Source organism: Lates calcarifer, linkage group LG23, assembly GCF_001640805.2.
Source record: "Lates calcarifer isolate ASB-BC8 linkage group LG23, TLL_Latcal_v3, whole genome shotgun sequence".
Classification (NCBI taxonomy): Eukaryota; Metazoa; Chordata; class Actinopteri; family Centropomidae; genus Lates; species Lates calcarifer.
In genome coordinates this window covers 7,658,738-7,673,289 of record NC_066855.1, presented here as the reverse complement: position 1 = coordinate 7,673,289, position 14,552 = coordinate 7,658,738, and the positions used below count along the sequence as shown (strand labels likewise).

General features: G+C 43.0%; 1 protein-coding gene across 1 annotated transcript; it reads right to left on the bottom strand.

Moving 5' to 3' along the window:
• Window positions 1-235: 235 nt before the first annotated feature.
• prr35 (proline rich 35) lies at window positions 236-5,344 on the bottom strand. Its single transcript, XM_018681880.2, has 3 exons — window positions 5,261-5,344; window positions 1,664-3,254; window positions 236-1,556 (listed from the first exon to the last, which is right to left on the bottom strand). Exons 2-3 carry the CDS (start codon window positions 3,070-3,072, stop codon window positions 737-739), a joined length of 2,229 nt encoding a protein of 742 aa, XP_018537396.1. The 5' UTR covers window positions 3,073-3,254; window positions 5,261-5,344; the 3' UTR covers window positions 236-736.
• Window positions 5,345-14,552: the final 9,208 nt, after the last annotated feature.

Below are 14,552 nucleotides of genomic sequence, written 5' to 3'. Positions count from 1 at the left end.
TAAATGATAATGATAGAGATGATAGCATTTAGCTTAGTCTCTCCAAAATGGACTGAATGGGAAAGTGATGAATTTATGTTCAAACAATATTACAGGATGTTTCTTCCTTTATACAATTTAATCAAAGTCTATTAAAATTATTATTTCATGAGTTCTTGTCTTTTTTGTTACCATTTCCCCTTTATTGTTTCACTTTCATAAAAATGATGAAACATATTGTTTTTACTCTGTTTATTCAAAGAAATACAGTGTGTATAATACATTGTATTTTCATCAAGTGAAATGATGCAGCCCAACATGACATCATCCATATAAAACCATTTACTCCTTAAAACATTTTACTTACATTTATTGTAATTACAATATTTACAAATCCAACCAAAGGATTGTCTCTCAGCATGATTTTAATGGACTTAATTATTCAAATTATCCTGATGGAAATTACTAAGCCCTGATGTTACATTTTTAAATTATTTTCATTTCATTGTATTATTGTAACAATCTTAGTCTCAATCAATTCTTAGTGCATTAGAAATCCTCATCTTTCAAATTCATCCACTCATTCATTTTTCTTTTAAGGTGCAAAATGTTTGAGGTTTTAGTGAAGGTAAACTGAGAATAAGCATGAAAGTCCTCTTCCAGCCAGTGAAAATCAAAGGCATGCCAGTAACAATAAAGACAACTGCATTTGAGGACAATATAGAATCAGTTATATTACAGTCAGAAGAACAGAAGTTCAGTTATCAGTAGCTGTCAAAGGACTTGGAGGACACTGAGCTTCTAGCCGCTGTATGGACGGGGGTCTCTTTGAGGTTTTGGCAGAGGCAGGGATGTCAGTGAACACCACGGATCGGCCGTCGGGGCAGAGCAGGACACTCGAGTCTGCCTCACACTTAGTGGTTCTGCTCGGCCATAAGGCCTCAGTCGGCGTGGGCCTGATGCCGAGTCCACCAGGAGAGAGAACCTCTGTGTTTACCACTGACGCCTGACTCATCTTGATCAATATGTCCAACGACTGCTTGCGACTCTCCAACGAAGCCTTCATCGCCTTCCTCTCACTCTCATCCTCCTCTTCCTCCCTTCTCTCCTGCAGCTCCTCATCCTCCTCCTCTGTCTCCGTGCTGTTGCCCTTGAGACTGCCATCCTCTCTCATGCCCTGGTCACCGGCTAAATCCGTCGAGTCCCTCTTTACTGACAGGTCTAGAGGCCCATCGCTTTGGCGGGCTGTCCGCTCCAGCGCCTGATGGATGTGGGAGAGCTCACTGCGGATTTTGCTCAGGTGCTCCCAGAGGTGCCGCTGGGCGGGAATGTCCTCCTTCTCCAGGTGGGAGATTTTGCGCTCAGCTTCTTGGTACTCCTGCAAGGCCTTGGAGAGGTCACTCAGGAGAGCAGCCACTGACTCTGACACTCCCTCTCCCACTGTCTGGGCAGCAGTCGGGTCTTGGTTGTTGGGTCCCCCACAGGTTGAAAGAGAGGATGTTTCACTGTTGGGGCTGGTGAGCGTATCATTGTACCACAGTTCAGTGGGCCGGGTCTGAAGCTGAGCATCCTGTAAACTGTGGATAGAAAATTTCAACATTTTCAAAGGGGAAACTACCAGTCACAATGAGTATTAAACATTTAAAATTAAATTGGAGAAGTAAAACAAAAAGAAAATCTTAACCTGTTCTGGAAGAGAAGTTTGTCTGCTGCCACGTTAAGAGACGATGCAGTCTGAATATTCTTCAGGAGGTCCAAAGTGAAGCCCATGGCCGGCTTCTTCTCCATAGGTACCTCATGGTTCCCCAGTGGTGCCCCTGTCCTCTTTAGACCCCAGGTTGCTTTGGCATCCTTGGGTATAGCCTGCAGTTTATCCCCGAGCCTGTAGCCCTGATCAGGGGAGTCTCTCTGAGGTGACACCCAGTCAGCAGGAGAGACAGCAGCGGTCCCTGGCCGCAATGCTGGCACTTTCCACAGATTGACTTTGGGCTGGAAGCTGGACAGGGGATTCACTTCTAGACTGTTTGTGGACGTCTTGAGTGACTTGCTGGTGTCGCTCTGACTGGAGGTCGGTCCAAACGTGTGCTCGCACAAAAATGGGTAGTAGAAGCGAGGGGGGATGAGGGCTCTGTCTGTGTGTGTGCCAGAGGCTGGGTGCATTAACTGAGCAGCCGAAGCCAGGAAGGGAAGCTGGGCGAGCTGGGCATGGGTCTGGGCTGTGACACCCGTGGCAGCAGCGGGAATGGCCGAGTTCATGTAGGAGAAGAGGCTGGGGCTGATGGGATAGCCTACCCCGAGTACTGACAGATTGAGTCCAGTGGGATCCTGGTAGTCCACCAGGTTTGGCGGAGGAGGGTAACAGGGAATTGAGCTGCTCACCCTGGGTTGAGTTCCTTCTGATTTGGCCTTGGTGTGGCTGGATGCTAGCAGCCGCCACTGCTCTGACAGCAACCCGGGAGCTGTTAGGCATGTCTTGGATAGCTTATAATGTTTCAGCTGGGCCTCTACTTCTACTGAACGTGCTCGTAAAAGCTGGTCTTCCAGGGAGAGCATGTCAGCCATCAGGAGCTCTGACTCTGGCTGTTTGGTTTTCTTGGCAGCGCACTCTGCAGCCTCTCCTCTGCTGCTGCTGTTGCTGGAGCTCTCCTTTGTCAGCCCAACAATCTCTGCTCCCTCACCTCGTCCTCCCTCCTCTTCCTCTTCTGGTCCCTGGCTTTCCCTGTCCTCCCCTTCCTCCTCCATGTTCCTGCGCTGCCTCGGTCTCTCCTCAGTCCGTGTTACCTGCTCTAGTTCATCCTTCCCAGGAGCGTGGAGACCATGCACCTGCTGAAAGGGTCGTAGCTGATCTGGGTGCAGGATGTTGCCCTTTTTATAGGGCCAGTCTGACTCTATGAGCAGAGAAAGGGAGTTCTTACACAGGCTATATTTCATATGGTTATACAGGTGAGATTTCTCCATGCAAGTGAAGGGACACTGGAAGCATTTGTAGTTGTAGGGTTTACCCCATGGCCGGGGAATATAGTGAGGCTTCTTGGGCTTGCGCTCCTTGTGTTTGCTGGCAGATGTCACTTTGCAAGCGTCGTCCTTGGACATGATTGAGTCTTGATATTTATTAAGAATTTGTAGTTGTATTCAAATTATGATGATTCAAGACAGATTTATAGATTTTCTATCTTTTGTGCCAAGGTACATTTCATTTGATGCAGGTTTTTCCTCAGTTTTGCAGGTGAATGGGGATGAGGAGGAGCATTGTCTTGATTAGAGTGAAGCCGAATCTGCAAAACAAACCAGACACTGGTATGAATAAAATTCCAGAGCACCAACAGATAAAAAAAAAGAAAGATAAGCTATTTTATCTTTTGCCTACGTGCGTCACAAATTCTTAACTTCAGTATTTGTTCTTTGCAACTCTAAAAAAAGAAGACAGCTTGTAGAAATGAGGCCCTGTGCGAAATCTGAATATCCGAGATAAAGTTGTGTGTGCACTGAAGGGTGGTATATATCATTATGCACATATGTGTATTATGAGAGCACATTTGTTGTCTGAGCTGAGGGTTGCCACTAACGTAACTGCAGGGAGGCCCACGCTGATCTGTTCTCACTGTACCTGCCACCACTCATTAGTTCCAGTGCAGTACAAAGCGCTAGCAGGGCCCTGGGCTGGGGGGCAAACGAGGGTTGTCACAGGGGACTCACACTGCACCTGTGCAGGGTGGGCCCTAACAACACACTCTCAGGCCCGAATTTAGGGGTCGGAGACCCTTGGAGGTCAGCTACAGGCAAGTGTGTGGTCAGGCTGAGGGTTACGTAGAGGCGGGTGGCGAAGGGAGAGAGGAGTTGGGGGTTTGAGGCCTGGTTCCTAATGAGAGCCTGGCATAATGCCTATAGGGCATCATTAGTGCCAGGACTGAGATCTGGGTCAGGACACGGTGCATAAGTTCAACTGATCTTACTACCTCCGCATTTAGAGTTGGATCATACTTTGTTACTTGCTAAGAATTAATAGCATGGATTATGAGAAATTATATTGTGATTCGAAGACTTTAGTGTTGCGTAAGATATGTTGGAATTTAAAAAGCTTTAATTATTGTGACGGATGACTATTTTAGAACTCATGTCTGAGAGGCTAAAAACCTCTCAGCACCAATACATTTTGTAACAGATATTTTCATTAATTGTTTTTTTAAACTTATATTATTTTTGTTTTTCCTCCATTTGTGAAATGTATAGAAAACAGCTTGTACACCTCTAATTTAGCTTTTCAAAATGATCTACTACTTTTCAGCCCTTTTTTCTCTCCTGTTCTCTCCCTTTGTTTCTATCCCTCTTCATTGTTTTATATCTTAAAAAAGCAGGAATTCTATGGCCGCCCGCTCTTCTAATTTCTCAGAATAAATTTAAATACTCCACAATAGTTTTTTCATCAGTTAAATTACAGAAATTTTGTGATGTTTTTATACTTAAAGCCAAGCCGGTGGGACAACCCTGCGGTGAAAGAAGATGTGAGGAAGAGTGTGCTCCTCAATTTAAAACACTCTGCTCTGAGGCTTTTATTTTGTCTTTTTTCCCCAGGTCATTCAAAGATGAAAGTCTGTGTGATGTTCAGTGTCCAAGCTGAGGCAAAAAATAAACTTCACCAACTAATCTTTTTCTGTCTTAAATTTTGAGATAAAGGCCAGTGAAGTGAACACAGGCGGCCTGTTATGCTGAGAGACAGCAGACAACCTCATCAATAAAACCCACAGCACAAAGGGTGATGATGAAAGACACAGTGAGTCTAACACAGGATGGCAGGCTGTTGCCAACTGCTCTCCCAACTGGACCCTCAGAATTGGCCTGTTAGTGGGCGACCATTTGATTGGCTCACTTGTCCGCCTCAGGGGTCTGACCTGGGTTTTGAGCTCATAATGGAGCCTAACAGCTGCTGCTACGAGCCAATCAATAAAAATCATTTTTACAGTAGATTTTTTTTCCCTCTCCTGGCCACTGCTATCCGCTTGACTCTCTACTGACTGTGCACTTTGCCCCCCCACCCCACCAACCCATATCCAAACCCTGCGGTCTTGTTTTAAGCTTTTAGGGCTGATGATCAAACAAGCTTCACCACTTGAACATCTATTGTTGCAATTAATGAGGCTTACCACAGTAAAAGCTTTGACAAGTTACATGCAACAGCAACCGCACCACTGACAGCCTATGGGACAGACTATTTGTACAATGCATACAAGAGGTGTAAATAAAATGCTTTTTATAAATAGACAGTTAAAAATAAATACTTTACCTGAGATCGGAATGATTTGCTGGTTGTTTCCCCCTGAAAAAAAGATCCTGCAAAAGAAGAAAGAAGATTTAAAATTACAACTACTGTCATTCATCATCAGAGTTTCTTGGCTGTTGCCTTTTCATGATTCATTTTCAGTATAATAATCTTTTATTTGATATAGCAATCAATGATGGAAAAAATATTTTTTATAAACACAAGCTTCAAATTTCTTGCATATCTAAATAGAAAAGTTATATAGTGGCATTTAAATTTGAGAGCAAAACAACAGATGATGCTACTGATGTTAATCTAATAAAAAAATTTGTTATTCCTGGTTAAAATAAATGTTATAAGCATCGAAACTATGTTTTATGATGCTATGCACATGTGTAAAACTGTGACAATTCAGTTTAGATTTTGCATTCAAAAGTGTGTATATGTAAAATTAATGAATAAATTCCTCTTCATTATATTTCACATAAGTGAATCGCAGAATTAATATAAATGAATAAAAATAAGCTTACATTTCATCTTTATGCTTCTTTATTTTTTAAAAAAACAACTACAAAATAAAAACCGTACAGTTTCAAATGAAAAAAACATTTTCTCAGAGCAAGTAAAGGCACCATGTAGAGGGCCTCTCCTTAAGTTCTTTTTAAAATATCACTTAATCTTAAACTAACCTGCTTGCATGCCATGAGCTACATAAAAAAGGAGAGAGGAAATGTATTCATCCGTACCTAGAGAGCGTCCCGGTGAGGCTGACTGTCACTCCTCTGCAGCGGCACTGAGAGGGCAGCGCGTCCCACTCAAATGGGAGCGCAGGAGCGAGTGTGGAGATATATATTGACTGGGAGCACTGCCCGGAGGCACTACAATACAGCAGCTCCCCCTCTCTACTCTCTACTCCCCCCCCCCGCCGATTGTCAAATGTGGTCTCTACCTTGCAGCCAGGATGCAATATAACAACTTACACAATATTGGCAAAGGTTTGGTTGGTGATGGCTTCTCGTTATAGCGGAGGGGACATTTGTCGGGGTTAATTCCTTCATTATGAGGTCGCTTCACGAATTTTGTATTTAAACAATTAAGTGTTTAATTAGTCACGTGTCTGTCTAATTATTAGCAGCATCCAGATGAAGAGCCGATTAGAGTTAAGTCTTTTTGTTGCTCAATTTCTGTGCTGATTGTTGAAGTCTGGTTTTAGTTTTCTTTCTTATAAAACGAGGTATTAAATAAACGAAAAGAAGAATAACAGAGGTAAAATTAAAAACCCACGTTTTCAATCAACTGTCACTTTTCAAAGGAAAAAGTTTCATGGCAAGAATTATATTAATATTAGAAAATGTTTAGAACAGGATGATTTCTAGCAGAGTTTAAGAACATTCACTGTTAAACTGTCAGAAAACAACTTAAAAACAACAGCTAAGAGGGTAACTGAAGATGTCTATATGAGGAATAATAAGATTGTTTGACAGTTTACAGGAAATCTATCATGTCTTTGTGATTTACAGAGCATTATATTTATGGCACATAAAAACATTTATTAAACATGGTTGTGACAGTTTTGTATTCTTCTTTTTTTAAGACTAGAATTAAGGTGTCACAGTCAAAAGGAATAACACACAACAAGAATTACAGCTATATACAATTTTTTTGTACCAATGAAATTGTATCTATAGCACCAAGAATCAAAAACTACTAAGTGCTGAGAGCTGGCTGGTCAGACCAATTCTGTTTTCTTAATCTTCACATCATTGCAGATTTAAATCAAAATTCTAATCAACTTTAGATTATTTTCTTCTTTCAAATGTGTTGATTTAGACTTTATAATTCTCACAGTAATATAATGTGAGTCATTCTTTACGTTTGCATTGACCAGTTATAATCAGAGCGTCTCAGTGTTTAATTCGAATGGGCGATGCAGGTAGAAGTGTGTTTGGCGTGGCGGCAGCCCCAACAAAAGACAGATCAGTGAGGTGGTGAGGGGTGTAGGTGGGTGGGTGGGGGGACTGGCATTTGGAGCAGCCTCCCTCAGAAGGAAGTGATTAGTGCAGTGGTACAGGGCACTGGATGAGTTACTGACATGAGCTACAAGATCACATCCACAGGCAATGACTGACATATGTCTCTTCTGACAGTTCACTCACTCCTCTTCTCCTCTTTAACTCTCACCCTTTCTTTATCCTCTTCCACTTCACCTGTCCTCTGTATTCATCTCTTTGTCTCCCACTCACTCCTCATCTCTTACTTTCTTTCCACTTACGCTGTCTTCTTCTAAATCTAACCTAAACCTCTCAATCCCCACCCCTCCTTCTCTCTCTGCTCCCTCCATCCCTGGCTCTTTTAGCCTTTGGCGGGCTTTGGGTCATCTCCAGGTTCTTCATTTCTCTCCTCTGGCTGGGTGGGAAGCGCGCATGCGAGCCCCCTTAAGAAATGTCAGTGTCCATGTGCTGACAAAGTCGGGGGCCCTTCACGAGCCATCAGGCCCCCTGTCACACCGAGACGGCCAAATGGAGACTGACAGGCCACTCCATAGAGCCTAACCATCTGTACCAAATGTGACAGCAGGGGAAAGAGGATGTCTGGTAAATCAGGAGGAACGACAGGAGCGCACTGTGACATGGAGAAACAAGTAGAGAAGGAAGAGAGGCAACAGAAACAGAGAAAGATCCTCTACTTCTTAAAGCACGGGCACATGGGAGATGATGTCAGTTTTTTCCCAGAGAGTAAGGGACTGTTTCTCTCCAACTACTGAGACACTTGGGAGACGGTGTCAGTTTCCTCTGTTAAGTGCTAGTGTGTTAAGTGAGGACTTCAGAGCTGCCACTTCAGCTCTTTGTTGTCTGTGTCTGTTTAGTTTGGTTAAGTTTACATAGAGAACAAATGTGCAAAAAGGAGAATCTCCAGAATTTTCTTAGTGATTGAAGGGAGCAGCTGTAAATGATGTGATTTGGTGTATAAGGCTGATATACAGTAACTTCAGCGACGCACTGAAACAAGCAGATACACTATATGCCTAACGTTGTTGTATAGAGTGCAATTATGACAGCTATTGAGTAGAGTAATATATAATGTGTTGCCCTGACTCAAATTAATTTTGATGCTTAAAAATGGTATTGCATCACTTGAAATATATCCATAGAGTAATTAAGTGTTTGCTATATTACAAATTGTTTCTCAGTAAGTCAGTAGTGACAGGGTGGTGCTTCCATCAACAGTCTGCTTAACACGAGACCAGGTTTGAGTATGTGGTGTGCTCTCAATGAATGTTACAGAACAAAGTATAAACAAAGAAATCAGTATGCAAACAACAACAACAAAAAGTATTTTGATTGTCCTGTTGACATGTAATATTCCTCCACATTGTAGTGCACCAAGGAAATAGAGGAGCTGCTCACAGCTGGAAAAAAAATCCAAACTAATTGTGGATGATGGTGCAACGGCTCCATGAACATTTTTTTTTTAAATAGCTATTAAACATTCAGAGAAACATTTTGTGTCTTTCATTCGTACTGAAAAAAACATTACACTATAGAAAATAGTGTAGAACAGACTGTATACTGTATATAATGACATTTGGCATTTAACATGAAATTGGGAAGCTTTGATAGCCTTGTGTTTTACACTTGAAATAGACAACAGTGACACTAATCCATTAATATGGTTTAATATAAAAGACTAATTTTTAAGTAAAACATTTCCCTTTACTTTCATAATATGTCTAATAAATTAAAGGTTGAAAAATTATACTTTAACATCAATAGCCTGAGTGCATTCACACTATTCATCACTAGCCAGGTTAAATTCATTTGACATGAGCAAAGTCATGTAGGCTACACAATGTTTTCTAGTGGTATATATATATATATATATATATGTTTTTTTCATGGCTCACCATCACCCACATTATAATTTTTTATCTATTTGGAGAGCACAAAAGACTATCGCTGGTTACAGGCTGAATTGTAATCATCCAAATCTGATTATGTTTAAAGGATTGCCATTGTGGAAGGTTATGAATGACTTTAATCATCAAATGAAATCAATACTTGACAAATGACTAATGCCACCAGTAAGTAGCTGTGCATGAAAGGGGATATTTTGCAGACCGAGCTGGATTTCTTTATCTTTTTGTTTATGTTTTCTGTCTATTTTTTAAATAAATGACAAAGCTAAATTAATAGCTAAGTAAACATAAAGCCACGCTCCCAGAGAGTTTGTGCGCTCAGTCAACTCCAAACTGCCGTGTTTACCTTCACTGGGAAAAGTAGAAATTTGGCAAAGCACAAAGCAGAGTCTTGCAGTGTGAACACAGAACTCTCCTGGCGAGTTGAGGGAGTTGAGGGTCCTTATGGAGCGGCATCTGGGGAGGCTGACAGGAGCACTCTATTACCACTCAGAGAAAGGAACCTGAGGGCTGCAACAACTCCGCTACCAGGGAGATCCAGCTGTGCAGATGCCTCCAAACACACACACATAGATGCACAGCCAAACCCATGTAAATTAAGAGAAATCTTCAACACACACACATGCACCCACCATTCAACAAGATGGACTATATGGTGTAATAGGACGACATATAGATGGGAAGATATATGACTAAATAGGGACCTCTAACCCAGGCTGAGTCTTCCACTGCCTGAGTTTTAGGCCTGAGGTGGAATAGCTAACAGCTCCTCTCTTAGCCTGCGCTGCTGGGCACATTAACTAAACTCATATCGCTCTCAGCCACTATCAATTATTCACCACCCCCTCCCCTCTTTCCCCTCGATTTCAAAGGAGAACAACTCCAGCAGCCCTTCCCAGCTTCACTAACACAGCCACAGTGACAAAACAACCTCATGCCTTTGGTGACTTTCTTTGGTTTTCTTTAGCACCCAGTGTGTTTCTGTCCATATAATCTTCTTTAACATGCTAATAACTGTCTTACATCACTGTTGCAATAATATACTTTATATACACTGTAGAAGTTCATTTTTCACACTGTTGGAGCTTATATGTAAGTAGTTTTGCCTTTTCCTCCCAGGCACTCCAGCAGTCCTGGAGCAAGTGGAGCTTCAGTATTTTGCTTAGGGACACTTCAGCAGGACAGGTGCTTGCCAACAGAAGCTTGAACCCAGTCTCTCAAACTCAAATTTGAATGATTATGGTCTTTAAAAATTGAGGTGTTAGCGGTGCCTCACATGTACAGCATGTGACAGCTCCATAAACCCGCAATGCCTGACTATATTAGGACAGGCTAAGAGACAGGTTTTTAAAAAAAAAAAAAAAAAAAAAAAAAAAAAAAAAAAAAAAAAAAAAAAGAAAAAAGCAATTTGATGCTTGCATGTGGTCAATCTAGGCACATTAGAGGACGCTAGTACAAAACCGATGAAATCAAACAGAGTTAAAGAGAGATACTTAGCTGCTTTACTCCTCAGAAAATCCCATAGTGCTGCCTCTCTTGTCGCTCTCTGTCCATCGGACCGCTGCCAGGACACTTTGCGGGCCAACTAAAGTTGCTGTGGAAAGTTGCTGGTCCCACTCGGTCGTGCCTGCCCCTGCAACGTTCTGCCAATGTACTTTGGTAACCGGGGGGTTGTTTGTTTCATTTACACCCCTCCGTTTCGTCTCGACGCTCTTCCCAGACCCGGCCGTTTCCTCGCAGTTTTTCCATCACATCTACTTCCGCTTCACCTTACGCACACCTGTGTCAGAAGAAACCCACCCCCTCTCACCCCAGTGGCCAGGTGTAGTTATGCAGGTGAAGCTACGCAGTAGATGCAGTCTCACTGGAGCGGTCCACGTATGCGCGCGCACGCACGCACGCACACACATATATACACACTGACACCAGCCTCTCTATGTCCAAACATAATCACCAGCATCAGTAAAGCACTAAGCTAACATAACAGCTCATTTGTCTAAACTATACAAAAAACAAAGTGTGAAAATTAGAGGTTGTGGTTTCACAGAGAGATATGTGACAGGGGAGCACTGACTAGTACAGATTCTAAAAGCTGGGTTGGTATTGTGAATGAAACTTAGCTTGGCAAGAAAACTGAGAAAGCCTGCTTTCCTCGAGCATCAGTCACAATGATTCCAACAGAAATGGAAGCAGAAGTTTAAAGGAACTTTAAACAAAATGGAGGCAAAGTTCATATGGCCTCCCAATTCTCAACCTTCATCAACATACTGATTCAGATATTTCTAGCTTCTTTGTATCCGTGTGTGAACACACTGTGAGTCTCCTCTGATTACCTGGCATCTTTGTGGCTACAGGAAGTCACTGCTCCTGGCCAAAAAATAGTCCCACATGTTCATTAGAGAGCTTTTGAGCTGGTGGGTTTCATTACTGACAGAGCCAGATCTCCCATCAGGTTAGCGAATAAATGCATTTTCTAAAACGTCAAACTGTTCCTTTAAATGCTTATCGTCGTCTTTCTGCAAAAGTACTGGCAAAATAGTCAAGTGTCCTTTTTAGAGGTGAACTGCCCCCACAGTATGTCAGGGAACAGTGCTGGGAGCACACAGTGAGGCATTTTCAGCTTCACACTTAAATGAACACACACAATTATACAGATGAGGGCTAGACAAATACTGGCTATTTTCCAAGGTGAAAATGCAGCCTTCAAAGTGAGCTGGGTTGATGTCTGAAAAGGGCAGATGCCAGCATTCAGTCATGACTGGACGTATGACTCGTTGGATTTTTCTCTGCAGATATGTACGCTCTTCTCTGAGGCTTAACATTAGGTCAGTAGGTGAGAAGGGCTTGTTGCTATGAGTCTATCAGAGCCATTGATTTGGAATGAGATGCAACTGATGCATTCACTCATCATTCATATATCTGGGAGTGTGATGAGAGGTGGAGTTCACACCAACGCCTGTGCTGTGGGTTCGCTGACAGGAAGCAGCTGGTGCCTCGGTCGCCCACTTTTTCGCTTGTTGTCTCGGTCTCCACCAGCTGCCCCCCCACCCCCCGCCACAGACACCCCCGCAGGAGGCTGGGGTCTCTCTCACCAAGGCACCTGTGGGTGTCACCTGATGGGGGAAAAGCAAGTGGAAATGAAGGGAAGCAGCCGATTCTGTCAGAGCACATCAGGACTGCTGTCCATCACAGCCCTGACCTTCAGGGTGTGTGTGCGTGCGCGTGCATGTGTAAGTCTATCAACAACTGACCCAGTGTGTGTGTGTGTATGTGTGTGTGTATAAGTATGTGCATATTAAGTCACTGACCCACGGGGAGTGTATGTGAGTGTGTACATATGTTTGTTCATCAATGCAGGGTGGGTGAGACCATGTGTGTACATTAGCGCCTTGATCCCAGTGAGTGAGTGTGTCCGTAAACACATAGACCTTGAGGGTGTGTGTGTGGTGTGTGTGTCTGTCTATCTCAGTGCAGTGATCTGTATAAGATAGCTGCAGTAGCTGGTAGGTCATTGACAACCCTTGACTCCTAAAACCAAAGCTCCTGACCTCGCTCAGTATCCTCACTTTGAGTTCTGACGAAATTCCCAAAGCGCAAAGTATCTGTTACCCGTCAAACGTGTCCAGAATCTGAATGCTAATGCACAGCAAATGTCCATATGTGTTGGGACCATGGTACCAGCATGTCCTTTTGCAAAGACCAGGGCTTTTATTCCCTCAGCAACAGGGCTCAGAGCAGTACCACACTCTGGGGAACAGGGACTAGAGGATGGTGTCAGTCAGTTTCCCAGCTGCAGCCAGCCCCCCAACCCCATGTACACCCCAAAGCCTGTGGCCCCTTACCTCCCCCTCTTCACCATCCCTGGGTTTGACTAAGGATGGGTGAGGGGGTGTGGGCAGCAGCTTGGAGAGAGAGAGAGGGAGAGAGAAAGAGAGAGAGCGAGAGGCTGCACTGTGCTGCTAACTCCTGGAGGACGGCTGTTCGGCTCTGGCTGTCCAAGCGGGAGGAATTGAGGGAGACAGGGACCAAAGCCCGTCAGCTCCATCCCTTAGGGTGCCTCGGCCTCCCAACTACAAGTCCATGTTTTAGCAAACCATATGTTCACCCTCTCCCCCACCCAAGCCCCCCCATCCCACCCCCACCCAGTTAGCAAATAAACAAGTCAGGAAGCTATAGCTAGAGGGAAGTCTTGTTTCCCTTTCACTGGCTGTCGTTCTCGCGTATTCTCACTGCTGCTTGCAGACTCTCCCCTCTCACATCCCATGATTTGGAGCTGTGTGGGTGATGTAAAGTGTGTGATATATTCTCAGTGTTTGTCATCTTAATATTGAGACCCTCCTTTCCCTTTGATTTGTGCATATTTGACTGAAAAATACAGACATTAGTCAACCTGTTATCTTGGGGAAATTATGAACCTCGACATTTACATCCAGTGCCTTTGAAGTAGGAGGAAGGGTTGGTGCATGACTGCCTTTCATGCAGGAGTCCAAGTGTTCTCATCACAGATCTGCAATTAACATTTTTTTATTGACGGAAACTTCGACCTTTCCCTTATCTATGTTACCCATGATCATCCCCTAATCTTAGCTGTCATTTCAGCCAATTTAAGCATTGTTTCAGCAATTACTTTTGACTTTCAACTTTTAAGTTTTTCTTCTTCATATTAACAATGATTTCAGCCATTTCCAGCATTACGTCAGCAATCCATTCAGCTCTCAGCATTCACACACATTTTCCACAGGAAATGCATTTTCTAGTTAAATTTGTACCAAAGTGATACCGCAGCACTAGATACTGAAAACAGTCTTTATGCTTTGAGCTAAATGCTAATGTCATCATGATAACATGCTGATGTTTGGAAGGTATTATGTTTATCACGATCTTAGTTCAGCATGCTAGCATGCTAACATTTTGTAATTGGCTGTAAATGCATAGTACAGCTGAGGCTGAGGCAGGCATTTAGGTCAAGCAAACTATAAGTAAACTATAAGAAAATGTGCTATTGGTGCTAGATAAAAAGTGGATCATCAAAGTACCTAGGATTTTTCCTCTGGGTACCATAAATATTTATGAAATGTACAAAATTTCATGGCATTGAATTTTAGTTGTTGCTGAAATATTTCAGTCTGGGCCAAACTGGTGGACCGACCAACCCACAGATCAGCAGTGCCATCCCATAGCCATGCAGCTAGTATGGCTAAAAGTTTTCAACTAAACCCATCTGAAATATGTCCTCTTAAATGTGTCATATTATCAGGAGAAATAATGTTGAACCATTGCTCTCCCTATAACATTAAACCTCAATGGTCCAGTCTGTATTTTTTAATTTAAAATTAACCAAGTTGTCTGGTTCTGTTTTCCAGGGGGGTGAATGAAAGACAGTTCCAAACAGATGGGCAG

Excerpts from the sequence above, each read along its gene's own strand:
- prr35 (XM_018681880.2), bottom strand. The coding sequence starts at position 3,072 with ATGTCCAAGGACGACGCTTGCAAAGTGACATCTGCCAGCAAACACAAG. Across the intron at positions 1,557-1,663 it reads AAACTTCTCTTCCAGAACAG|TTTACAGGATGCTCAGCTTC; the intron begins GTTAAGATTTTC and ends TTCTATCCACAG.